The 22,212-nt window shown below is 37.9% G+C and overlaps 1 protein-coding gene across 1 annotated transcript; it reads left to right on the top strand.

Annotated features, from left to right (window-relative positions):
• Positions 1 to 34: 34 nt before the first annotated feature.
• LOC115423567 (interferon-induced very large GTPase 1-like) lies at positions 35 to 11,019 on the top strand. The gene is made up of 9 exons (XM_030140425.1): positions 35 to 229; positions 1,215 to 1,325; positions 2,700 to 3,317; positions 3,553 to 3,581; positions 4,466 to 4,583; positions 4,714 to 4,745; positions 5,205 to 5,313; positions 5,516 to 5,547; positions 5,634 to 11,019. The coding sequence occupies exons 2-9, from the start codon at positions 1,244 to 1,246 to the stop codon at positions 10,434 to 10,436; spliced, it is 5,823 nt and encodes a 1,940-aa protein (XP_029996285.1). The 5' UTR covers positions 35 to 229; positions 1,215 to 1,243; the 3' UTR covers positions 10,437 to 11,019.
• Positions 11,020 to 22,212: the final 11,193 nt, after the last annotated feature.

Genomic DNA, 22,212 nt, shown 5'->3' with positions numbered 1-22,212 from the left:
GAAAAAGGATATAAAATATATAATTCATTGCTTCTAAGTCATATAATTTCAGAGAAAGAACATGAATCTTTCAGTGGACTGCCTTTCATATTGTAATACGTCACATCTGATAAGAGCAGATGGGAGGGGTTTGCAAGGGGCGGGTGTAGAACTGACAGATATAATATGTTGCTGCCTCTGTATATTTGAGACACTGGTACAAGGACAGCCACACCTTTACAAACCAAAGGTGAGTTACAATTCTATGTGTTTGTGTGGTCTAAATACTATTTAATATAAGTACAAGCATAGGTCATTCTATCATGTGATATATAATGTGCCTATGTAATATTGCCTAGCATTGGTAGATCTACCAGAAGTGGTTACTGGTCCAGCTACATAGTTCAGAGTTACATAAGTATATGAAAAGTTGAGACTGGTTGTGAGGAGTGAAGCTGTGATGTCCGAGTATAAGTGAATATAACAAGACATGATACTCCCAGTTTTTTCATGTGAGCTGTTGGTGTCTTCATTCTGCTGCAGGAGGTCAGAGACCAGAAGTAAAAGGAACCTAAAAATGGAACAATGCTCAATTACTTACAATTAAGTAAAATTCTTACTTAAGTAAAAGTGAATTTTGGCAGAAAAATGTATTGAAGTAAAACTCCTGGTTTGGTCTCTCTGACTGGTGTATTAAAAAATCTGACATCATTAGGTTATTAATAGTGAACCACTGTTTTTCAGACATGTTACTGTTGTTTCTGCTGGAGGTAAACTGGGACACTCTGAGTCAGTCTGGGGGGTCGTCACATGATCCATGGGAGATGAAAGTTCTGATACAAAAAAACTAGACATTTTTTCTCTTATCTTTAATTTCTTGTAGGATATTTGTTGTTTTCACTCTTATTGAAATGAATGAATGCATGTGAAACTTGAGAGGGGGAAGTCACTGTTTGTTGGAGCTGTGAACAACTCATAAAAATCTGAAATGTGAGTTTACAGTGCTCTTCTATTTTCAAAAACAAACAAACAAACAAACAAACAAACAAAAAAAAAATACACATTATCTTCATTGATGGTGTTGGTGCTGAATTGGATCATTTGTTTTTAAACAAAATCATAATATTACAATTTTGACAAAATATAGACACTTTGCTAAAATTTTTTGTTTTTAAATAGACCTTGGATCTGAATAATATTTTGTCTTTATTCATTTGTCTGCATCGTTTGGTCTGAAGATCTCTAAACATGAAGACCAGCTGAGATGGAGTTTGAAGAACATGATGAAATTAAAGGAAGAGGAGGAGAAGGAGATGCTGAAATCAAGACTGAAACCACTGAACAAGGTAAAGTTAATTGATGTGATTGTTCAATAACATTCAAGTTACTTCTTTTTTCATGAATCTCTTCCAGAATGTCTTGGGTTCATCCTTGATCCATGTCCTACTGTTCCACCTCATTTCACAGAAACTGGTGCAGTAGTTTTTTTTTTGTTTGTTTGTTTTTTGCGTATTTTTGCCGACACACATCTGGGGCAAATGTAAGCTCTACTGATATTTTGTTTCAGTTTACTTTTTTTTTTTTTAACAAAAAAACAGCTAAATGCTGCTTCACCATGATTAGTTTGGACTTTGGGCTCAACTGTCTGACCTGAGTCCATAGATCTAAGAGTCCTTCTCACTTTATATTCCTTAAACATATTACAGATGTATTCTGGGCCTAAACCGTTTAGTGATTTGTAACCTTGAAGCGGCACTTTAAAATCTATTCTGTAACTAACTGGAAGCCAGAGTAAAAACATTAAACTTGGCTTGAAATGAAAGTGTAAATGAGATTCTCTTGGTCTTTTTAGGACATAAAATCCTTGATTTCTTTTCTATTTTTAAGTTTGAATAAATCTGCTTTGGTGATTGCTTGGATATGAGGCCATGATTATAAACTTAGTGTTTGTTTTTTTGGCCCTGACAATCATTTTGTTGATCAGTTTATTGAAGCTAATCCTCTTCTCTTTGTTGCCAAATAAATAAATAAATGAATAAAACTAGAAGCACTCGGAGAGCGCAGACCTCCGCCAAGGCTGATCAGTGCCCCCCCCCCGTGGGCCCCCCCACCCCCGATCACCACCAAAATTTAATCATTTCTTCCTTATCCCATTTCCAACAAACCCTGAAAATTTCATCAAAATCTGTCCATAACTTTTTGAGTTATGTTGCACACTAATGGACAGACAAACAAACAGACAAACAAACCCTGGCAAAAACATAACCTCCTTGGCGGAGGTAATAATTTCCGTTTTGGGCACATTTAATTGAAGAAAATGCTGGCTCATCCAAATATTTATTTGCTCCAAATACTGACACAGTGAGACACACATATCTGTGAATCATCAGGTTAACTGTGTTACTCAGTGTTGGAGTTCTGTACAACTTTATGGAGAGACATTTGTTTCTTGGGTTCCAATAAGTGAACCCTGGGGCATCCAAAAAGTCATAGCTGTGCTTTCAGATTTAGTGATGCTGAAGTAACCTGCTTACCTCCTAAATAAGACCTGACCCAGTTAAAGCCTGCTCCTGAAAGAACAGCAGTGTTTTATGATTTACAGTGTCGATGACAGCAATTATAAGTGATTCTGTGTTTCAGCACTGATACTAAAATCTGAAGACATTTCCATTAGTGTTAAAATTGTGACTTTCATACATTGTTGTTGTCTTTGTTTGCAGTGACACCTGAACTCACACTTGTGTTGTTTGGTGACCCAAATTCCATTGAGACTGGTTCCAACAACCTCCTACTGGACGACAACGATCAGCTGAATGTGGGCCAGTATTCATATAAACTCTATGATCTGTGTGGTCGAGTCATCTCTTTTATTAATTTACTTGGTCAAGAAAACATCGACAGAATCTCGCCAAACCAGAGATTTCATGCCTTTCTCCTACTGATACCAGATGGTCTGCAGATCAGCCATTACAGATCAGGAGTACAGTGGCTGGAGAAATATTTTGGAAAAGAATCACTTTCATTTTTAATGACAGTTGTGACTCATGAGTTGGGAGAAAGAAGTGAAAATACTTTGACAAATCTAAAAGCCATCAGTAGTTTTGCTGAAAACAGATACCACACATGTACAAAAAATATGAGTGATGAAAGTGAGATATTAGCTCTGCTGCAAAAAATAGATGTCATGGTCTCAGAAAATGATCCACAATGCTACAGTAGACCACTGGGTGGTGAAAAGAAAGACCAGAAAGACCAGAAAGACCACCTGGACCATGAGGACCACAAATCCCCTGAAGATGAAATGAGTGAATCGTCTGGATTTCACTTTAACAAAGAAGGTGAGATGGACAACCACAAATAACATCTACACTATATCATAAGTGTTGTCAGTGGACAACATTGGCAAAAGCCAAGTTTCTTGTAAGTCAATATTAAGAAACATTCTGAAGGATTAGGTCAAGGAAAAAGATCAGTGTAAGCTCTGGGTCTCATGCTGACAATAACATGAGATAATCCAATCACCAGACTAATGTTGTGCAATCTGATCTGTTTTGTTTTTCTATGAATCTCCAGTAGAAGAGGAGACAACATGTGAAATTACGGTAAAACTAACATTTATTTCACCTTCGATAATAATCAGTTGAAATGATCCTTGTGTGCAATGATCCATTTCTGACTCGTGTAAAATTTTTCTTACACTCATCTGTTCCCTTAAAAAAGATGTTTTATTGCATATGTTGTTGAATATGGCATTTATTTATTTTGTGCTGCTGAAATTAGTGCAGCGGTCTAATAGAACTGTTGATTTATTATAAAATAATTATCAAACAAACACACAGAATAAAAGTTACTCTTAGAAAAAAATAAAATACCCCCATTTGTTTTATTGTGTTGTTGCACTTTTGACCCATTTCTAGATGTCAAATGCTGTAACCAGATATACTAAAGCTAAAGTAATGACGTTTCTGTAGAGTGATGCTGAGACTGAAGCCAGTGATGCTGAATCAGAGAATGAGAGGACAACAGTGGAAGGAGACCAAGAAATAACATCCCAAACTGAGGAGAAAGGTAATGAATAAAAATGACCAGACTGTGAAATTATAGCTCAGTTATGTCAAAAAACAGAGTAATAAGGTGCATTAAAGGTCAGATAAACTAAAAGTGGTCCGAACAGATCATACATGAGTTGTGTATAGAGAAGAGACAGACATAATTTCAGCTGTTTTCAGGTAAACATTTTTGTTTAAAATAGTAAATGACCAAAGGAATGGTGAATGTCTTTTATTTCACTCCACAGAAGACGAGGTGGAGCAAAATGTTCAAACCATTAACATAAAGGTAAGATGTCGGCTTTTACTTTCATTACTATATTTTATTTTTGTATTAAATCTACTTAAAGTTAATGTTAAGTGGGTGCACTATCACATGTCACTAATTTTACTGATAAAAACATGTTTAACTGTGTTATGTGGTATTGTGTTTTTAGTGTGATCCAGTAAATGTACCAGGTGATGTTGAACACTCAGAGGAACTGAATGACAGAATAACAGAGGAAGAAAACTCTCACATTCAGTCTGCAAAACAATTTACAACCAACAAAACAGGTTTTTAAGACTATTGTACATAATCATATTCACTCATGTATGAAATGATCAAAAAACTTTAAAGCTTTTAATGAAAATAATAACATTTTCATTAATATCATTTAATAAACAGTTCATTCTTGTCCTGTAGGTGTCTCAGATATGGATGAAAACAAGGACAAGGTAAAAAACAAAAACAAAAACAAACCTCACACGATCTCTAACATAAATGACACAATTATGTTTCACTTGCCCATCTATATACAGTACATGTTAGAAATACCTGCTCAAGAAGGCATGTTAAAACTGTTATATATCCTAGCTATTAAAGTTATTAGGCATCTTCCTTTGTTTAATGTATTTTTTCTCTCACAGCTGTCATTAGAGATATTTAAGCTTAATATTACACAAGTTGCTGTACAGTACATTTAGTTCTGTATATGCTTGAAAGTGGTCCAACAGTGTGTGTAATCATAATTAATGATGTACAAATAAATGGTAATATTACTGATTTTAAAACTGACTGATTCCATCATACTGGAGCAAAGTGCCCATTCTGTTTCAAGTGTTTCTGATTGATTTTTGAGAAATTAATTCACCTAAAATGCTCAAAAGGTGAATGTAAGTGACATGTTTTTGGAGAGAGATGCAGTGACTGAAGACAGCGATGCTGAATCATTGGAGAATATAGAAAGAACAACAGTGGAAGGACACCGGGAAATGACCTCTGATATAACATCTAAGGAGAAAGGTACAAAAAATTAATTAATTAATAAAAGCATACCAGACAAATGAATGTGAAATTATATCTTAATTATGTCAAATAATAGAGAAATACTCCCCACATATTGATAAATGTATGAAATGATTGATGAAGGTAAATAATAAAACTCATAGTGAAAGTAATATTAATTAATACCAATAATCTAATCCAGCTCAATCTGCTCTTGTAGTTGTATCAGATATGGATGGACATTTGAATAAGGTGAGAAAAAAACTCAACCTGCAAGATCTCTAAACTGATTTCAAATAACTATTTTCACATATCAAAAATCGTTTATTTTTTAATAGGACCCAATGAAGACGTCAGCAGAAGATGAGCAACGTCAAACAGAAACTAAAACACTGTTCACCAGACTGCACATTCAAGATAAATATGAACACAAGTTGACATCAGCAGAGTTTCTGAAAATAGGTTTGTCTGTGAAACAGGACAGTAATGATACAACTGAGAAGGATCTGGCTCATACTTTTCTTCATAGGTTAATGATGTTAGACTACAGAGTCAGATATATTCCTGTAAGAGAGGACAGCACTGAGATGATAAATTCATGTTTTGGTTCTGAATTTCTCAGTGAAACAGCTGATGATGACTTTGATGAGTTTTGCAATGCCACTGTTAACTTTGATCAGTCAAAACAGAATAATATACATCCATTAGATGTTCAGATGGCAGTATTTCACTGCTCAGACAGTTTTCTGAAGCAGAACATGATCACAAAACTATCACAGTGTCAGTATGCCTTACCTTTACTTGTTCCTGATCCATTCACTATGGACATTGAGTGTCCTCTGTGGACGTTCAGACAAATTAAAAAAACATGGAAGAAAACTGAAACCAAAGACAACGCAGAGGTTGTCACCATGAACTCTATGCCAATCTGTAAAGCTGAGACACCCATGGTGTCATTTTTCCGCCTGGGTTCTCTGTCAGTGTCTAAATCTCAGCTGATGAACACTTTGATCAACGACCGTCACAACACCTTCTTCCACAGAGACTGTCCAGGCAGCACCAAATCTCGGCATCTGTTTGATGGTGTAGCAGAGATCGCCTGGTACTGCCCTGCTGGAAAACCCAACGATGCCTTCAATGACTGTGTTGCATTCTGTAATCTTCATGGTGATGCTCTGATGAATGAAACACAGCGAATCATCTTGATGCAAAAATGTTCAGTCAATGTTGTTCTTGTACCAACGTTGGATAAAAAACATGAGAGTTTTGCAGTGATTGCAGGACTTTTGAAATTTCCAAAACCTCTGATTTGTCTCATTGATGATAGTTGTGATGCAGTACAAAAACTAAAAGCAAACTACAAAATGGGCCTGAAAGACAGAGGCCTGCCTGCTATTTGTGAAGAGCTAAAAAGAATCATTAGAAACATTTTGTCTGGTCCACATGAATCATTTCAGCTTGAAACCATGGCCAATGTTTCTGGAATCCGAGTGGATGAAGATGATGAGCTCTGCCAAAAGGGGAAGTCTGCTGCCATGAAAATACTGACCCTGGTTCAGGGGGTGGATGTTTCAAAGATCAAAGATACATTTCTTCCATGTCAAGGCAAACTGTGGCATGACTGGTGCAAAATAAACAAAGGCCTGTATCACCTTAAAGGAGATCGCCTTGAGGAGGAGGAATGTAAAAAGAAGAGAGAACTGGAGAAAATACGAGGAAATCAATGCACTGTTTCCTGTAGTGAAGTGGTGAAGTCATTCACTGAAAGCCTCTCATCTTTACCTCCAACAGAGAGAGAGTATTTCCTGAAATGGACTCAGATCTTAGTCGATGTGCTCTCCACAGATGATCTTCTTTCAATTCGTCAAAACTATCATGAAAAGTGGTCAGAGGTTTTATCATTGAAGAAGAAACATGACAAATCTGATCAGTTACAAACCAAACAAACTGAACTTGAACGAATATCATCAAAACTCCAGTCAGCAACATTTGGTTTGGAACACATCTTCAGAGAAATGGGACAGATCTATGAAGCCCATGAATGTCTGCACAAACCAACACTGAATAAACCGACTGACTGGTCTAAATACCCGGAGCTGGCTGCTGACCTGATGATATCAGGGTACCCAATGGAGCTGATGGATGGAGATGCAGGTCATGTGCCTTTAACATGGATCTCAAGTCTTTTAGATGAGGTCATCAAGAAACTTGGAGACCAGAGGATTTTTGTTTTGTCAGTTTTGGGTGTACAGAGCAGTGGAAAGTCTACGATGCTGAATGCCATGTTTGGACTCCAGTTTGCTGTGAGTGCAGGCAGATGCACCAGGGGTGCCTTCATGCAGCTGGTCCAAGTATCAGATGAGAAGAAGAGAGACTTTCAGTTTGACTATGTTCTTGTGGTGGACACTGAGGGACTGCGTGCTCTTGAGCTGGAGGGTAACTCCACTCTTCACCACGACAATGAACTGGCAACTTTTGTTGTTGGTGTTGGGAACATGACTTTAATTAACATCTTTGGAGAAAATCCAGCTGAGATGCAGGATGTTCTGCAGATTGTTGTTCAGGCTTTCATGAGGATGAAGAAAGTTAAACTTTCTCCTAGTTGTGTGTTTGTTCATCAGAATGTCACAGATGTTGCAGCTGTAGAGAAAAACATGGATGGAAAGAGACGCCTGCAAGAAAAACTTGATGAAATGGCCCGACTAGCTGCCAAAGAAGAGGTTTGTCAAGCTCAGAACTTCAGTGATGTGATTGCTTTTGATGTACAAAAAGATGTGAAATACTTGGCTCAGCTGTGGGAGGGAAGTCCACCTATGGCTCCTCCAAATCCAGGGTACAGTGAGAGCATCCAAGATCTGAAGAGCCTAATCCTCTCCAAAGCTTCACAGTCTGTTGGAGTGACTCTCTCTGAGTTCAAAACCAAAGTTCAGGACCTCTGGAATGCTCTGATGAATGAAAACTTTGTTTTCAGCTTCAAAAACACACTTGAAATTGTGGTTTATAGAAAACTTGAGGTCCAGTATGGGAACTGGATCTGGGAACTGAGGCGTGAAATGTTGACCATTGAAAACCAGTTGTATAACAGAATAGAAAATGAAAAACATGACCGGATAGAGCTCAGTTATCTTTCTAAAGAAATGAGCAAGAAATATGAAGAAGTTAAAACCACAATGACATCTTACTTTGAGGAGGATAAAGATAAAGAAATGTTGGCTCAGTGGCGAGGGCAATTTGAAAACAAAATAATTGAGTTTCATGATAAGCAGGTGAGAAGACTCAAAAGAAAACTGAATGGAATTATTCAACAAAAGGTAGCATGTAAGAAGCTTGATGAGAAGATCTTTGAAAATGAGTTGCTTCAGAAGAGCAAAGAGCTCGCTCTCTGGTTAAAAGATAAAGTAAATGATGAAGAGGAACTTAAACACCAGTTCAACTGTGTTTGGAAAGACTGGGTTAGTGAATTAACCAAAGATATAAAACCTATTGAGAACATTGATCTGGAGAACGATCAACTTCTTGTTCTTGTGGAACTTGGCATTGAATGGAATCTTATCTATAAATCACAAGCATCTGGCAGCTACAAAAAAATATCAGAGCTTGGAGATTATAGTGGTTATGTATCTTTCAACAGGGATCAAGACAACAGACACTGGCAGAATCTGGAAAATGAAGGAGAAAACAACTACTTTGAAAGATTTAAGGATTTTACTGAAACTGTTAAAACAAAAATAAATGACCATAGGAAATCTCTGCAACATGAAGACCAAACCCTGTTTAGAAACTTTACTGATGAAATCACAACATTGTCCTTTCATTCCATTACGAGCAAACCTGTTGCAACAAGAGGATACAGTCCTACGTTCTTGCAAGAAGTTGCCAAAACTGTACAAGATAAAGTGACAGAGTTTGACTCACAGTGGAGATATGTTCTGAAGAAGGAGTTTACCGTTGATCTCCTGTTGTATGTGTTTGACAGAGCAGAACCTTGGCTTTTAGAGTCTCACAAAATGTTCAAGATGAATAATGATGCACACACATATTTAGAAAGTAAGAAAGGTGAATATTACAATGTGTTCAGGAGCTTCTGCCAAGGAAACTCATCTGCTGTTGTACTTGGAGAACTGATCTGTGAAAAACTGAAAGGTTCCATTGTTGAAGCCGTCTGCACTAAGACCGCCATTGATCTTGCTGGAGAGATGAGGTGTAGTTTCCCAGCATTCAATGGGAACAGGCTGAATTTGGAGAAACATGTGTTGAAGTCACTGGCAGAGAAAGAAAATTTTAAAGATTACATCACCTACGTCTACCAACCAAGGAGACATGTTAAGAGTTTCATCAAAAATGAAGCGAACAAATACATCTACATAGACCACAGAGAAAAAGCACAGAATATACTCAAGAAAAATGTAGATGATATCAAGAATGAGACAAGTCAGGCTTTATTTGTTGCTACAGAAGAGGTGAAAACACAGCAAGGAGACCTGGAAATGTGGCTGCAGAAATTTTTCAGTTTGCTGAAAGATGTGTTAGCATTTTCTTCCATTTATTCAGAAAACTTTACTGATGTGAATGATTTTGACTTTCTGAAAAAAGGGATTGAGGAAAGACTTATACCTGTCTTCAAGGACACAAAAAGACTTTCATTGGATAAAATGAAAGAATTCAGGAAGCAGCCTGATCAAATCCTCATTAAGCAGCTTTGTGACTGCTGCTGGGAGACGTGTCCTTTCTGTACAGCTGTTTGTACAAACACTGCAAAAGATCACAGTCCCAACAAACACAGTGTCCCTTTTCATCGTCCCTCTGGGATTAATGGATGGCACATTACAGACACAGGGGAACTGATAATTGATTTCTGCACAACTAAAGTTGCCAGTGATCTTTCATTCCATCCCCAACATGAGTCAGAGAAGACCATTCCTTATAAACAGTACCAAAAGGCTGGAGGGAAATATGCAACATGGCTGATCACCCCAGGTGGATCTCAGCTGACATATTGGAAATGGGTTATTTGTCGGTTTCAGAAGGAACTGGAAGATTTTCATAATTTAAAGTTTGCAGGCAAAGGAGAAATCCCCAGTGACTGGAGAAAGTATAAGAAAGAAGAAGCCATCCAAAGCTTGGATGAAACATATAGATAACAGGCACAAAGAGAAATATAGGCAAAAGTCATTAAATCATACTATAGAGTACTTTGATTGTCCCAACAGTAATACATGAATTAAAAACAAACAAACACAGAAAATTCTTGAAAATGACACGGTTAAAACATCAAAGAACGTTTTTTGAAACTGAGGTTTTTATCGACATAAAGTTAGATAATTTATGTTCATTATGTTCAAATAATGAGTGCAATTATCTCAGTAATAATCTCAAAATGAGGAGTTTAAACATCTGTCAATAATGTGCAGAATGAAAACAAAGATGCAAAAAAAAATGGCTCTATATGTTCATATTCCAGTAAAATATGTACTTAATCATCAAATTACTACTTATCAAGTTAACATGATAATATGTAATCTAATTGAAAATAATTTAAGTGTTTAGCTTGATATCATTTAAAAGTGTTATGATACAGGCAGAGAGGCTCTCAAGAGAGCAACATTTTACACTTTTTTTTTTTAATATTATTCTGTGCACAAGAAATAGTCATGTCATGTCTGAAGATCACTTTTCACTAATGTTTCTGAGTCACAAGGGAAATAATTTAATTTGGCAATTTACTATGAGATAGGTGTTTAAATAGACATACCTTTTGTTCTGTGACAGGAAAATGCCAATTGTACAAAACAATAAAAGACCCTCTTATTTGTTCCATGTGTGATGTATATGTGATGTGTGTTTGGACCATGGATGTATGATTAAAACTCTCTTAAGATAAGATATGAAGGATGCACATGTTGTAATGATAAGGTTTAGAAGGTTAATCGTTAAGTCAGTTTATTTTCTCCCACTGGGAAATTCTGTCCCTGCATGTTACCATCAGTGTTGTATAAAGTACTGCAAAGTCATACTTAAGTCGAAATACAGGTACCCTACATAAAAATCACTTTGGTAGAAGTTTAAGTCACCAGCTGAAATCCTACTCAAGTTAAAGTCTTTAAATATCTAGTATTTACTGTACTTAAGTAAATCAAGTAATCTACAATTAAATGTACTCAAGTAATGAAAGCAAAAGTACAAGTAAATGTTAATAACCAAAGGCAGTGAGAATTTTGAATATTATGCAGCAGTAAAGTATTATTACTTCGTTACTATACAACACTGGCTACCCATCACACACTACCATTAGTATTATCACATAACACACATAAGGATCAGTGAGCTGCCATCGAAGGTGCTTGGGGACCAGTTAAAGATCTTCATCAACACTGTGGTCAGGGGTGATGATGCTGATGTTAAAAGGTCTAGATTAGATTAGATTGATTAGATAGATTTTATTTGATTCTTTGGGCAGAGCACTCTCAAATTGAGATTCCAAAAGCAGCATAACACCAAATATACACACAAGAAATACCACAACAAAAAGCAATAAAAAAGCAATACAATAACATAACTATAAAAAACAGTAGTGTTAAAAAAAAACAACCCACAATTGCACAATGGAAAGTACTAGGAGAAACAAGTGGCAAAGTAATAATAATAATAATAATAATAATAATAATAATAATAATAATAATAATAAGAAGAAGAAGAAGAAGAAGAAGAAGAAGAAGAAGAAGAAGAAGGAGGAGGAGGAGGAGAAGAAGAAGAAGTAGCTTATTACATTATATAATTGTAACTCTGCTAAAATCACATTCCATGATAAATGATGATAAATGATAAATGGTTAAAATATGTTCAGATGTGGTTAAAACTGTTATTAAAAGTGTAAAAATATTATTTTATTGCCATTAAAACGGGTTAATGAATAAGTTTGAAGGTAATAAATAAGTTAAAATGCTTAAAAAGAGACAAAGATTTAGTTAAATATTTCGTTTTATTGTGAAAAAGTTCAGGTTAAAAGAGGAAGTGCTGATTGAGAAAAGGTGTAATCCTGGTCCTTAATTGGTTAAGGTGTGATTGACAGGTTCAGACAGGAAGGGAAGGAGAGTGAGTGAATGTTGTGGGAAAAAACTTGACAGTGAGACGACGATTGGAACGAGATACAGCAGAAGACGCATGGTAGCGAGTGTGCAGTTTCTACTGCGATTAAGTTTGAAGTCCGTAGTTTTCGGTGAATAAGAGACGGTCTGCTTGACATTATTGGCATGGATACTGGAACTACGACTGTTTGGTGTGTAGCAAGAGATGTTTCTGCTCGAAGCTTCTGTGTAGCTGCGACCGTGTACATTAGCCTAGCCTCTGAGCTAATTCAGAGCGTGCGTTAGCATTCGCTAGCTCAGTGAATGGACTTGACCGAGAGAAGCTAATCCAGCATCTGTTATCGGCTGTGCTTTGTGGTTGCAACACGGGACCGTGAGGATTCATCGTGACTGCTGCTGCTGGTGTGTTTGTGACTCGTCTTCGTTCGGACATTGTCGTGGGCCTGGGAGAGACTCCACCGCCTTCTCACCTGTCCGTCTCCATGTTGGATGCTGTCTGCCTGTTGGATCGAGCTTCTTCAGTGACTGGAACCGGGTAACCTACTGCTCTTTGGAGTACAACTACTCTCGAGGTAGGGCTGCACGATTTTGGCAAAAAAAAAAAATCCCGATTTTTTCCTCTAAAAACTCGATTTTCGATTTCGATTTTTGGGTATAACTAGAAAAGGCAACAGCAGTCAAGATGTCGTTTTCGTGAGCAGCCCACAATGCAAGCCACTGCTCTGACCTCAAAGCTGTGATGGGATCACGTGATGAACCTACAGTTTTGTTTTGTTTTTTCTCCTCATTAAATCTTTGAAATGAAGTAGAGTATACAAACAATGTATACAACAAGAAAATAACATAAGTTTGTCAGGGGAATACACTATAAGAAAATGTCCAAATCAGAGCAAATACTGATAGTTGTTACAACCTTTTTGTTTCCACATTTATCTAACAGCTTTAAATAAATTTCAACATCTTACAAAACATAAATAATATTTGGTTTTGTGTTACAGAACTTACATTTGTGAATGAAAAATTTAGCAAGTAAGAGGACTAAATTAATTATTAAAAAAAAAAAAAAGTTTTTTTTTTCTTTCTTTTCTGGGTATCTGGCCCACAGCAGTGATACCAGTGTCAGTCAGTGACAGGCATCAGTCGTGCGTGCGTGGACCAGGTTAATATGAGTGATCCACATGTGGTTCTATTTAAACTGGGGGATCCGTGCGTGGAACAGACCGACCCAGGACACACTGGAGGGATTCTATCCTGGAGCTGGTGGATGTGTGTGGGCACAGGGCTGTGTGGGCTCCTCTGCTGAGGCTGATGACCCCGAGACCCGGACCCGGTTCGGAAGAAGACAGTACGGTACGGATCCGGGACAACGGAAGATGAGTGATCCGCAGCAGTTATAGTTCAATTGCGGGATCCGTGCGTGAAGCCACGGCTTCTATTGGTATAAGTACTGTGGGTTCATGAACAGATTTAACGTCCGGTCATTACACAGACTTCTGTGACAGACCGCTGTCACAGGAAGAGCCTACGGTAGCCCGCGGGCACGCGGAGGCGCGCGGCCCGGAGGCATGAGAGAGATGAAATCGATTTTACGATTTCCCTTTTTTAAAAATTGTCCTAATTAAAAAATCCGATTTCGATTTAAAATCGATTAATCGTGCAGCCCTATCTCGAGGTAACGCTTTTCTGTTCGGATCGGTTTTGGATTAAAACTGTGGATTTCCTCGCTCTCAAGCCTCGCAATATCAGGCCTGCATCGGGTTATTTTGGGTTTTGCCGGCTGTGTGTATGTGTGCGTGATTGTGAGCGTGGGCCCACTGAGTTAGGTGTATGTGTTTAGCTTAGGTTATTGCAGAGAAGGTGTTAGAACAATTGTACATAAGTTATCACATTCATGCCATACTTATGATGTTATTATATGCTATGCTGAATGAGGGCAAAGTGCTCTTAGAGTTCTTTTACAGGTTTTGCAGAAGTGAAAGCACCTTGGAAGATGGGGACCATGCCTTGGAGACCAGTTGACCCATGTTGTCTGATCGAAAGCAGAAGTTCACACAAAGGCTACACAGATGTGTCTGGTCGATTCAGTTTTGACATTTAATGAGAGGAAAATAATCATGCACCCATGTACTAACAATGTGATCAATACGTAAACCCTCAGACTAATCACACCCATGTAACTAGGGAACACCCCAATGAAATAAATGAGGAGAGCAAGGGCAGGACCCTCAGAGTGAGTTGGGACATTGTAACTGAACAGTGTTCTGTCAACTACTCTCCTCGCGAGCAAGAGATACTTGACTCCTGTGTGTTCTTGTGTCTTTCTTTCAATTTAGGTGGTCTGAACCTGACATTTTTAGTTGGTCCTTTGAGCCGGATCTCAATACACCTGAGGATTGCCAGCCTGTGGGACAGTCTCCTGTGTAGGCCGGGACGCGACAAAAACAGCGGACCGAAACAGACCCTTTCCGGGAACGGCAGTCTGACCCACTGGCTGGGATCTGACGGTTGACGAGAATCCTTGAACAGGACAACAGGAGGGTGAATATGGTCTTGAATTAAAAGGAAACGGGTGAGTGAGGGTTACCGTGTAGAAAACCCTATAATCCTAGGCACTGATAGGTGAATAAATAGGTTGGAAGGGCCTTTGACAGGGAAGTCATAAAAGTCCATAGGTTGGAAGGGCCTTTGACAGGGAAGTCATAAAACTCCATAAAATTGCCGGCCAAGGCGGAAGTTGGCATAATTTAAGCGGTGCAAAAATGCCAGGCAGGGCGGGAGCTGCCAATTAAATTAGGTTTGCCAGGTCAAGGTGAGAGTTGACCGCCGCAAAAACGGAAGTGTGTGTGAGTAGTGGTGCAAAAATGCCAGGCAGGGCGAGAGCTGCCAAGTAAATTAGGTTTGCCAGGTCAAGGCGAGAGTTGACCGCCACGAAAACTGCAAGTGAGTGTGAGTGGAACGAAGGATTTTTGTCCTTTGTTCATACCAAAACTGACTGAAGAAAACAGTGTGCTATTGGTGGAAGCAATAGGCAAGATTTCTCCGCCTCGTTTGAGGTAGAAGCTTGAGAAATACCACTGATAGAGGATTGAAAACACTGTACAGTCAGGTTGAAAACCAGTCTAAGTAGAGACTCCACTAGGGATACACATGAGACTGGTCTAAATTGTTTAACAAAATGGGGAAAACTCATAGTAAAGAAGCTAGGAACAAAACAGAAGTAAAAACAAATGATTGGAAATATATGGAACTGAAGGATCCCAGTTCCATAAAAAACCTCTCAGATTGGAGATGACAATTTGAATTCGATGGTAAATTAACCACACAAAATGTTAGTGAATTGATAGGGAAAATTAAATTAAAAGCCAACAATAATCTAAAGAAAATGGAAAAATTAGGTCTTAGAGAAGCTCAAATATGGCTAAAAGAAGCTTAGAAAAGAGAAGAAGGAGGTAAAAATAAGTTGGGCAAAAATAAAAACGACAGAGGAAACGAGTATAAAGACAGAATGTTTCACAGAAAAGAGGATGATGAAACACAACCACGTAGGCAACAACAACCTCAAGCTCAAAATGTAGTAGAGGAAGAGCCACAACAAGCACAGGAGGAGAAAGGAGCGATGGGAGGTGCTGTACATGTTCTAGCAGCACCCTCCGCTCCCCCTCCACCACCTCAGATTTAAATCAAACTCTATCCAGAAGTGACAGATCAACCTCCACCTTATTGCCCTGAATCAGAAAAATTCACTCCAAGCAAATACTTACAAACACATAGCCAGACAGAAAAGAAAAAACAAAAATTAGTCTGGTCCAAAACATTGGGTGGAGGAGTAGTTACTAAGAAAGAAGATTCGGAAGACTTTGACCATGACCATGACTCAGACGCCGAGGTACAGGCTTACCCAATGATCGAGGTAGCAAATCCTAGGACAGGATAGAATGACCTTAACACCAAACCCTACAGTCTTGGTGTATAGGACGTGGACTATGGAAGACTTAAAAAAGACAGTGGAAGGTGTGACAAGTCCTAAAATAGATGTAGAAGAATGTATAATTGACATGGAAAATTTAAGGAAGTCTTACAACCTTAACGGATTGGAGACTCAGCAGATTTGGATGACAATGGTGAATTGGTGACAAGAGTCGCTGCCCTAGCGCAAAGAGTAAGAACTAAATTCAACAAACGAGCTAATTACACTGAAATTGGACGCACAAAACAAAAGGATGATGAGTCCTTTGAAAATTTTGTAGTCAGAATGACAACAGTTTTTAAGGCTCACAGTGGTCTTACGGAGGACAATGACGAAAATGGTGCATATCGACAACAATTAAAAAATGCTTTAGATGCAGGATCATTAGACAGGATTAGACACTGGGTGGACAAACATTACATTGGAGTGACTGGAGGAACATTGGACGAATACATAAATCATGCTCTACATGTGGAAAAAGTGACAAAAGACAAAAAGAAAACTAACAAGGTAAATGATATAATGTATGGAGAATAAGACAGTGATGTATTCTACCAAGGAAGAGGCAGAGGAGGTTTCAGAAAAGGACAAGGTAGAGGAAGATTCAAAGGAGGTTCTAGAGGACGTGGAGCTTATGGTGGTTACAGAAGCAGAGATGGAGAGGAATGTTGGAAGTGCGGACAGAGAGGACACTTTGCACGTGAATGTCCAAACCGAAATCAAGCATGACGAGGTAAGGATAGGAGAGAAAGTGATGAGGGAAGTGAAATTGACCCACATGAGGAAGGAGAATTGGCTATGAAACGATTGAAAGGATTAGACAAAGACAGTGATGGACCTTTAGCACACATGTATGATTTCTTTAACACAGAAGTTGAACTAAACTTACAAGACTTATTTTTGACGGACACTTCTCGACCTATGGTAACTTTACTGCTAAATGGAAAACCAGTAGACTTTCTATGTGACACAGGAGCATGTAGAACTACTTGCAGAGAAATCTTTCCAAATGCTAGGCCAGACTCAAGCAGAATTAGTGGCACTCACTGAAGCCTGTAAATGAATGAAAGACAAAAAGGCCACAATCTACACAGATAGTCAATATGCATTTTCCACTGTTCATGTGTTTGCACAGTATTGGGACAATAGTGGAACGGTAACATCTACAGGAAAACCTGTAACCCATAAAGAGTTGTTGATAAACCTTTTGAAAGCCGCACAACTACCAAAAAAATTAGCGATTTGTAAGTGTGCTGCACACACCAACAACTCAGATACAGTATCAAAAGGAAATGCATTTGCAGACGAAACTGCAAAAAAGGCAGTATTAAAACAGACTCATATCATGCAGAATGAGGAAGTAAGTGATGAAGTATTAATAGACATGCAGCAGAACGCTTCACAGACAGAGAAAGACCTATGGGCAAAAAATGGTGCAAAACTCACAGACAAGATCTATAAGTGACCAGAAGGAAAACCCATTCTACCAAAAAGCTTATTTAAATGGGCTGCTATATTGAGCCATGGTAAAACACATGTCTCAACAAGAGGGATGGTACACCTAGTAAACCAATATTATACAACATACGGATTTAACAATTATTCAAAAAATTTTTGTAGATCATGTCTAATATGTGCAAAACATAATCCACAAGGAAATGTGAGACCTAAAAGAGGACAGTTTCCTATACCGAAATATCCATTCCAAATAATTCACATGGATTTTATTGAACTAAATAAGAGTGAAAACAAAAAATACTGTTTAGTACTAATCGATGCTTTTACCAAATGGGTTGAAATATTCCCATGCAAACAAACAGTTACTATAGTAGTAGCTAAGGCTTTATGTAAGGAGACTGTATCTAGGTATGGAATACCTGAAATCATATACAGTGATAACGGAGCACACTTTGTCAATCAGGTAGTGATGAAATTAGGACAAACCTTACATATCAAGTTAAAAAATCATTGTGCTTATCATCCACAAAGTGCTGGATTAGTGGAAAGAATGAATGGAACAATAAAAAACAGTTAAGAAATGCATGGAAGAGACTAAGAAACCATGGACGCAGTGTATTGATCTAGTTAAAACGTTTATTAATATTACTCCATCAGGAAATGGTTTGACACCATTTGAAGTTATTCATGGCAGGCCATACAGATTACCTGAATTCAAAAACAATATTGACCTGGATGATGATGCAACTATAGTAGATTATTTAAGAAAAACTCTCCAACATAGAACAGTGAAAGGAGCTAAGGAAGTACCTGATATGCCATTGTCTCTACAGGATAATTAGAAGATAACTGTGGGAGACTGGGTCTTAATCAAAGCAATAAAGAAGAAACATTGGTATCATCCTAAGTGGGAAGGCCCGTACCAAGTGCTTTTAACAACACCAACAGTAGTCAAAATAGTAGAAAGAACTTTTTGGATACACTTGTCACATTGTAAACTCTGTAGATCTCTCAAAGATTCCACCACCACTGAAAGCCAGTAAAAGTCGGACTACAAAGGGGAACAGAACAATTAGAGTTCCCGCCGTCTCAATGTCAGTGAAGTCATAAAGGCTAACAGTATTTAGGGTTTGGTAATATTTGAGAAATCTAGAGTTTCCTGTGACTAAATGTTTGACCTAGAATAAAACAGACGTGACTTGGCAGAGGACGATGCAAAAGATAATACAACAGTTGAGGAACCAAAGGTATTAATGGGATCCTTTGCAAATATAAAAGGAGTAAAAGTATATGAGACTAGAGACTTGACTCAAGATCAAACATACGGAATTATGACAGGTGTAACGGGACAGACTAATAATTGGCTTTTAATGGCAGAACAAGCAGGAATAGCAGCACAGTCTGACTGTGTTGTATGTTTAGGACCAAGACCCCTAATGAGAATTGTACCACCTCCTCCAGAGTTGACACCTAAATGTATGATTCCATTGATGTCAAAGACCACCTGAACTCTAAATGTAGTAAGCGGGATAAAGTCTATCCCTTAGCAAAGAAATCCACAACTAGACCTATATTCAGTAGTGAAATAGCACCAGGAAATTTCACTTGTTTCATAACGAAACCGATGGGACCTTTGTAGGACATATTAACTCGACCTTATGCCAAACTAACCAAAGTCTGTCTACTTGGGTACATAGGAAACGGTCAGACATATGGTGGCTTTGTGGAGGAAATGTGTTAAGAGATGCTTTACCAAGGAAATTTTATGGGACGTGTGCTCTAGTATCCTTACTGATGCCTGTAAATGTAATCAAAGTTGATAAAGATTCATTGTCATCAACATTGTTGACAGAATCACACAACCAATTGATCAGAAATAAAAGAGCTATGAGAAAACTATGGGGAGGCGACCCTACATATATAGATTCAATAGGAGTACCCAGGGGAGTTCCAACTGAGTACAAACTAGCAGATCAAGTAGCTAGTGGTTTTGAAAGCTTCCCAATATTAAGCGCCATTTTTCCTGTGACCCCAAATAAGAATGTTGATAGAACAAACTACATCCACTACAATGTGTTGAAATTGACCAATTACACTGAGGACGGATTTAATGCAATTCACAAGCAACTGGCAGCCACATCCTTAATGGCCTTCCAAAACCGAATAGCTCTCGACATGCTATTGGCTGAGAAAGGAGAAGTGTGTGGAATGTTTGGAGAAGTGTTGTACTTTCATCCCTAACAACACGGCACCAGATGGCAAGTTAACCAAAGCTATAGAGGGACTGAGGACCCTCAACACAAAGATGCAAGACCATTCTGGTATAAATGCATTTGTGTGGAATGGATGGATGGATGGATGGATGGATGGATAAGTTTGGGAGGTTTAAGGGATTGGCATCCTCTATATTGATATCAGTTGCTGTATTTGCTGCACTGCTCACCTTGTGTGGATGTTGTTGTATTCCTTGTATTAGGGCACTGATTGTGAAACTCATTGCCACTGCCCTGGGACCTCAGCCTAAAGAATCTGACAAAGAAGCTTCACTAAATATGATGTCAAATGATGATGACGATGAAATTAATTTATCAGATTTGTTTCTTAATCCAGAAAACCTTGAATCTACAACAGTCTAAATTGATAACATGACTGAGTGTAAATGTGAATGTTCTTATGAAAATGATCAGATGATCGAAAGTCTATGTGAAGTGATCATACTGTGAAGTGAGAATTTAAGCATTCATGTGATAAACAGGAGGGAATTGTTAGAATAATTGTACATAAGTTATCACATTCATGCCATACTTACGATGTTATTATATGCTATGCTGAATGAGGGCAAAGTGCTCTTAGAGTTCTTTTACAGGTTTTGCAGAAGTGAAAGCACCTTGGAAGATGGGGACCATGCCTTGGAGACCAGTTGACCCATGTCGTCTGATCAAAAGCAGAAGTTCACACAAAGGCTACACAGATGTGTCTGGATGATTCAGTTTTGACATTTAATGAGAGGAAAATAATCATGCACCCATGTACTAACAATGTGATCAATACGTAAACCCTCAGACTAATCACACCCATGTAACTAGGGAACACCCAAATGAAATAAATGAGGAGAGCAGGGGCAGGACCCTCAGAGTGAGTTGGGACATTGTAACTGAGCAGTGTTCTGTCAACTACTCTCCTCGCGAGCAAGAGATACTTGACTCCTGTGTGTTCTTGTGTCTTTCTTTGAATTTAGGTGGTCTGAACCTGACAGAAGGTAATTGAAATCCAAAAATCTAGAGTGGAAGAGAAGCTATATTTTATTATTTGTGTAAACTTAAAGTGTATATTTTTGGGACTTAAAGGGAATTTCAATTTAAATTGAAAGGTATTTGCCTGAAACTTATAGTGAGTTATTGGGTCTAATTTGAGAATTGACTGTGGATTAGGTTGCTTTGTGATTTGTTTTTTGTTTTTTTTTGTGGACAGTAAATAAGAAATTTATTTTATTTTATTGGGTTTTTTTCTTTTCAGAAAGCTTGTTTTGTTACATTTAAATAATTTGAATTATTTTAAGTAAATAATTAATTATTTCGTAAAACAGAGTGTTGTGATATTTCATTCGTCATATTTTCCTGAGTAAAACTGAATGTAGTGATTGCTTATTATTATTCTAACTTTATTACAGTTATTATTTGGATTAGCCAGGCAATATCAAAGCAATACAAGACAATCAAAATCATTACATTTAGAGAGAGAGACAGACACATTATTTAAAGGGATTAATTTGTTATTAGACAGTTTGGTTTCCTTACGAACCCAGTATTCAGTATGCAATATTCAGGAGAAGTGGGCTACATAATATAGCATGTCTGTGGTTATGTAGACACAGAAATCTTGGTGTTTGTTCATGTGTGTATATTGTGTATGGATTTTTTATTTATGTCACAGTTGCTGTGTTTCATTCCACTTTCAAGTATTTTTAAATAAATCAATTGTTGACTATTATTATTATTGTTATTATTATTATCATTATTATTATTATATCATAGTAGTAGTAGTTGTGGTATGAGTATGATCAGGTTGATTTAATCAAACTGATGTTAATCCAATCTGAGTCTTGGCAGATCAAAAAGGAGTATAACAAGTACAACAGAGGACCCAAGAGCAGAACCAGGAGCTCAGTGTTAACAGTCTTTATTATCCAGCAAACAAGCAACAAATAAGGAGTAGGCAGCAGGTGAGTCGGGGACAGGTGATGGGTCTGTAACTGGGAAAGCCAGATGAAGCTAAAGGGACGCAGACAGGAGACGTAGTCAGGGACGGAAGGCAGGTAGGTCAACCAGGGAACAGTCAGAGAGATGTGGTCAGATGAAGGCAGGTGGGTGACCGGGGAGCAGACAGGCAGATGTGGTCAGACAGAGA

This window comes from Sphaeramia orbicularis, chromosome 8, assembly GCF_902148855.1.
Source record: "Sphaeramia orbicularis chromosome 8, fSphaOr1.1, whole genome shotgun sequence".
Lineage (NCBI taxonomy): Eukaryota > Metazoa > Chordata > Actinopteri > Kurtiformes > Apogonidae > Sphaeramia > Sphaeramia orbicularis.
This window is presented reverse-complemented; position numbering and strand designations above follow the sequence as displayed.

Bases quoted from the DNA above. Each gene is read 5' to 3' on its own strand.
- LOC115423567 (XM_030140425.1), top strand. From the start codon at position 1,244: ATGGAGTTTGAAGAACATGATGAAATTAAAGGAAGAGGAGGAGAAGGA. The intron at 1,326-2,699 runs GTAAAGTTAATT...CTTTGTTTGCAG, and splicing joins GACTGAAACCACTGAACAAG to TGACACCTGAACTCACACTT. The intron at 5,314-5,515 runs GTACAAAAAATT...CTGCTCTTGTAG, and splicing joins TATAACATCTAAGGAGAAAG to TTGTATCAGATATGGATGGA.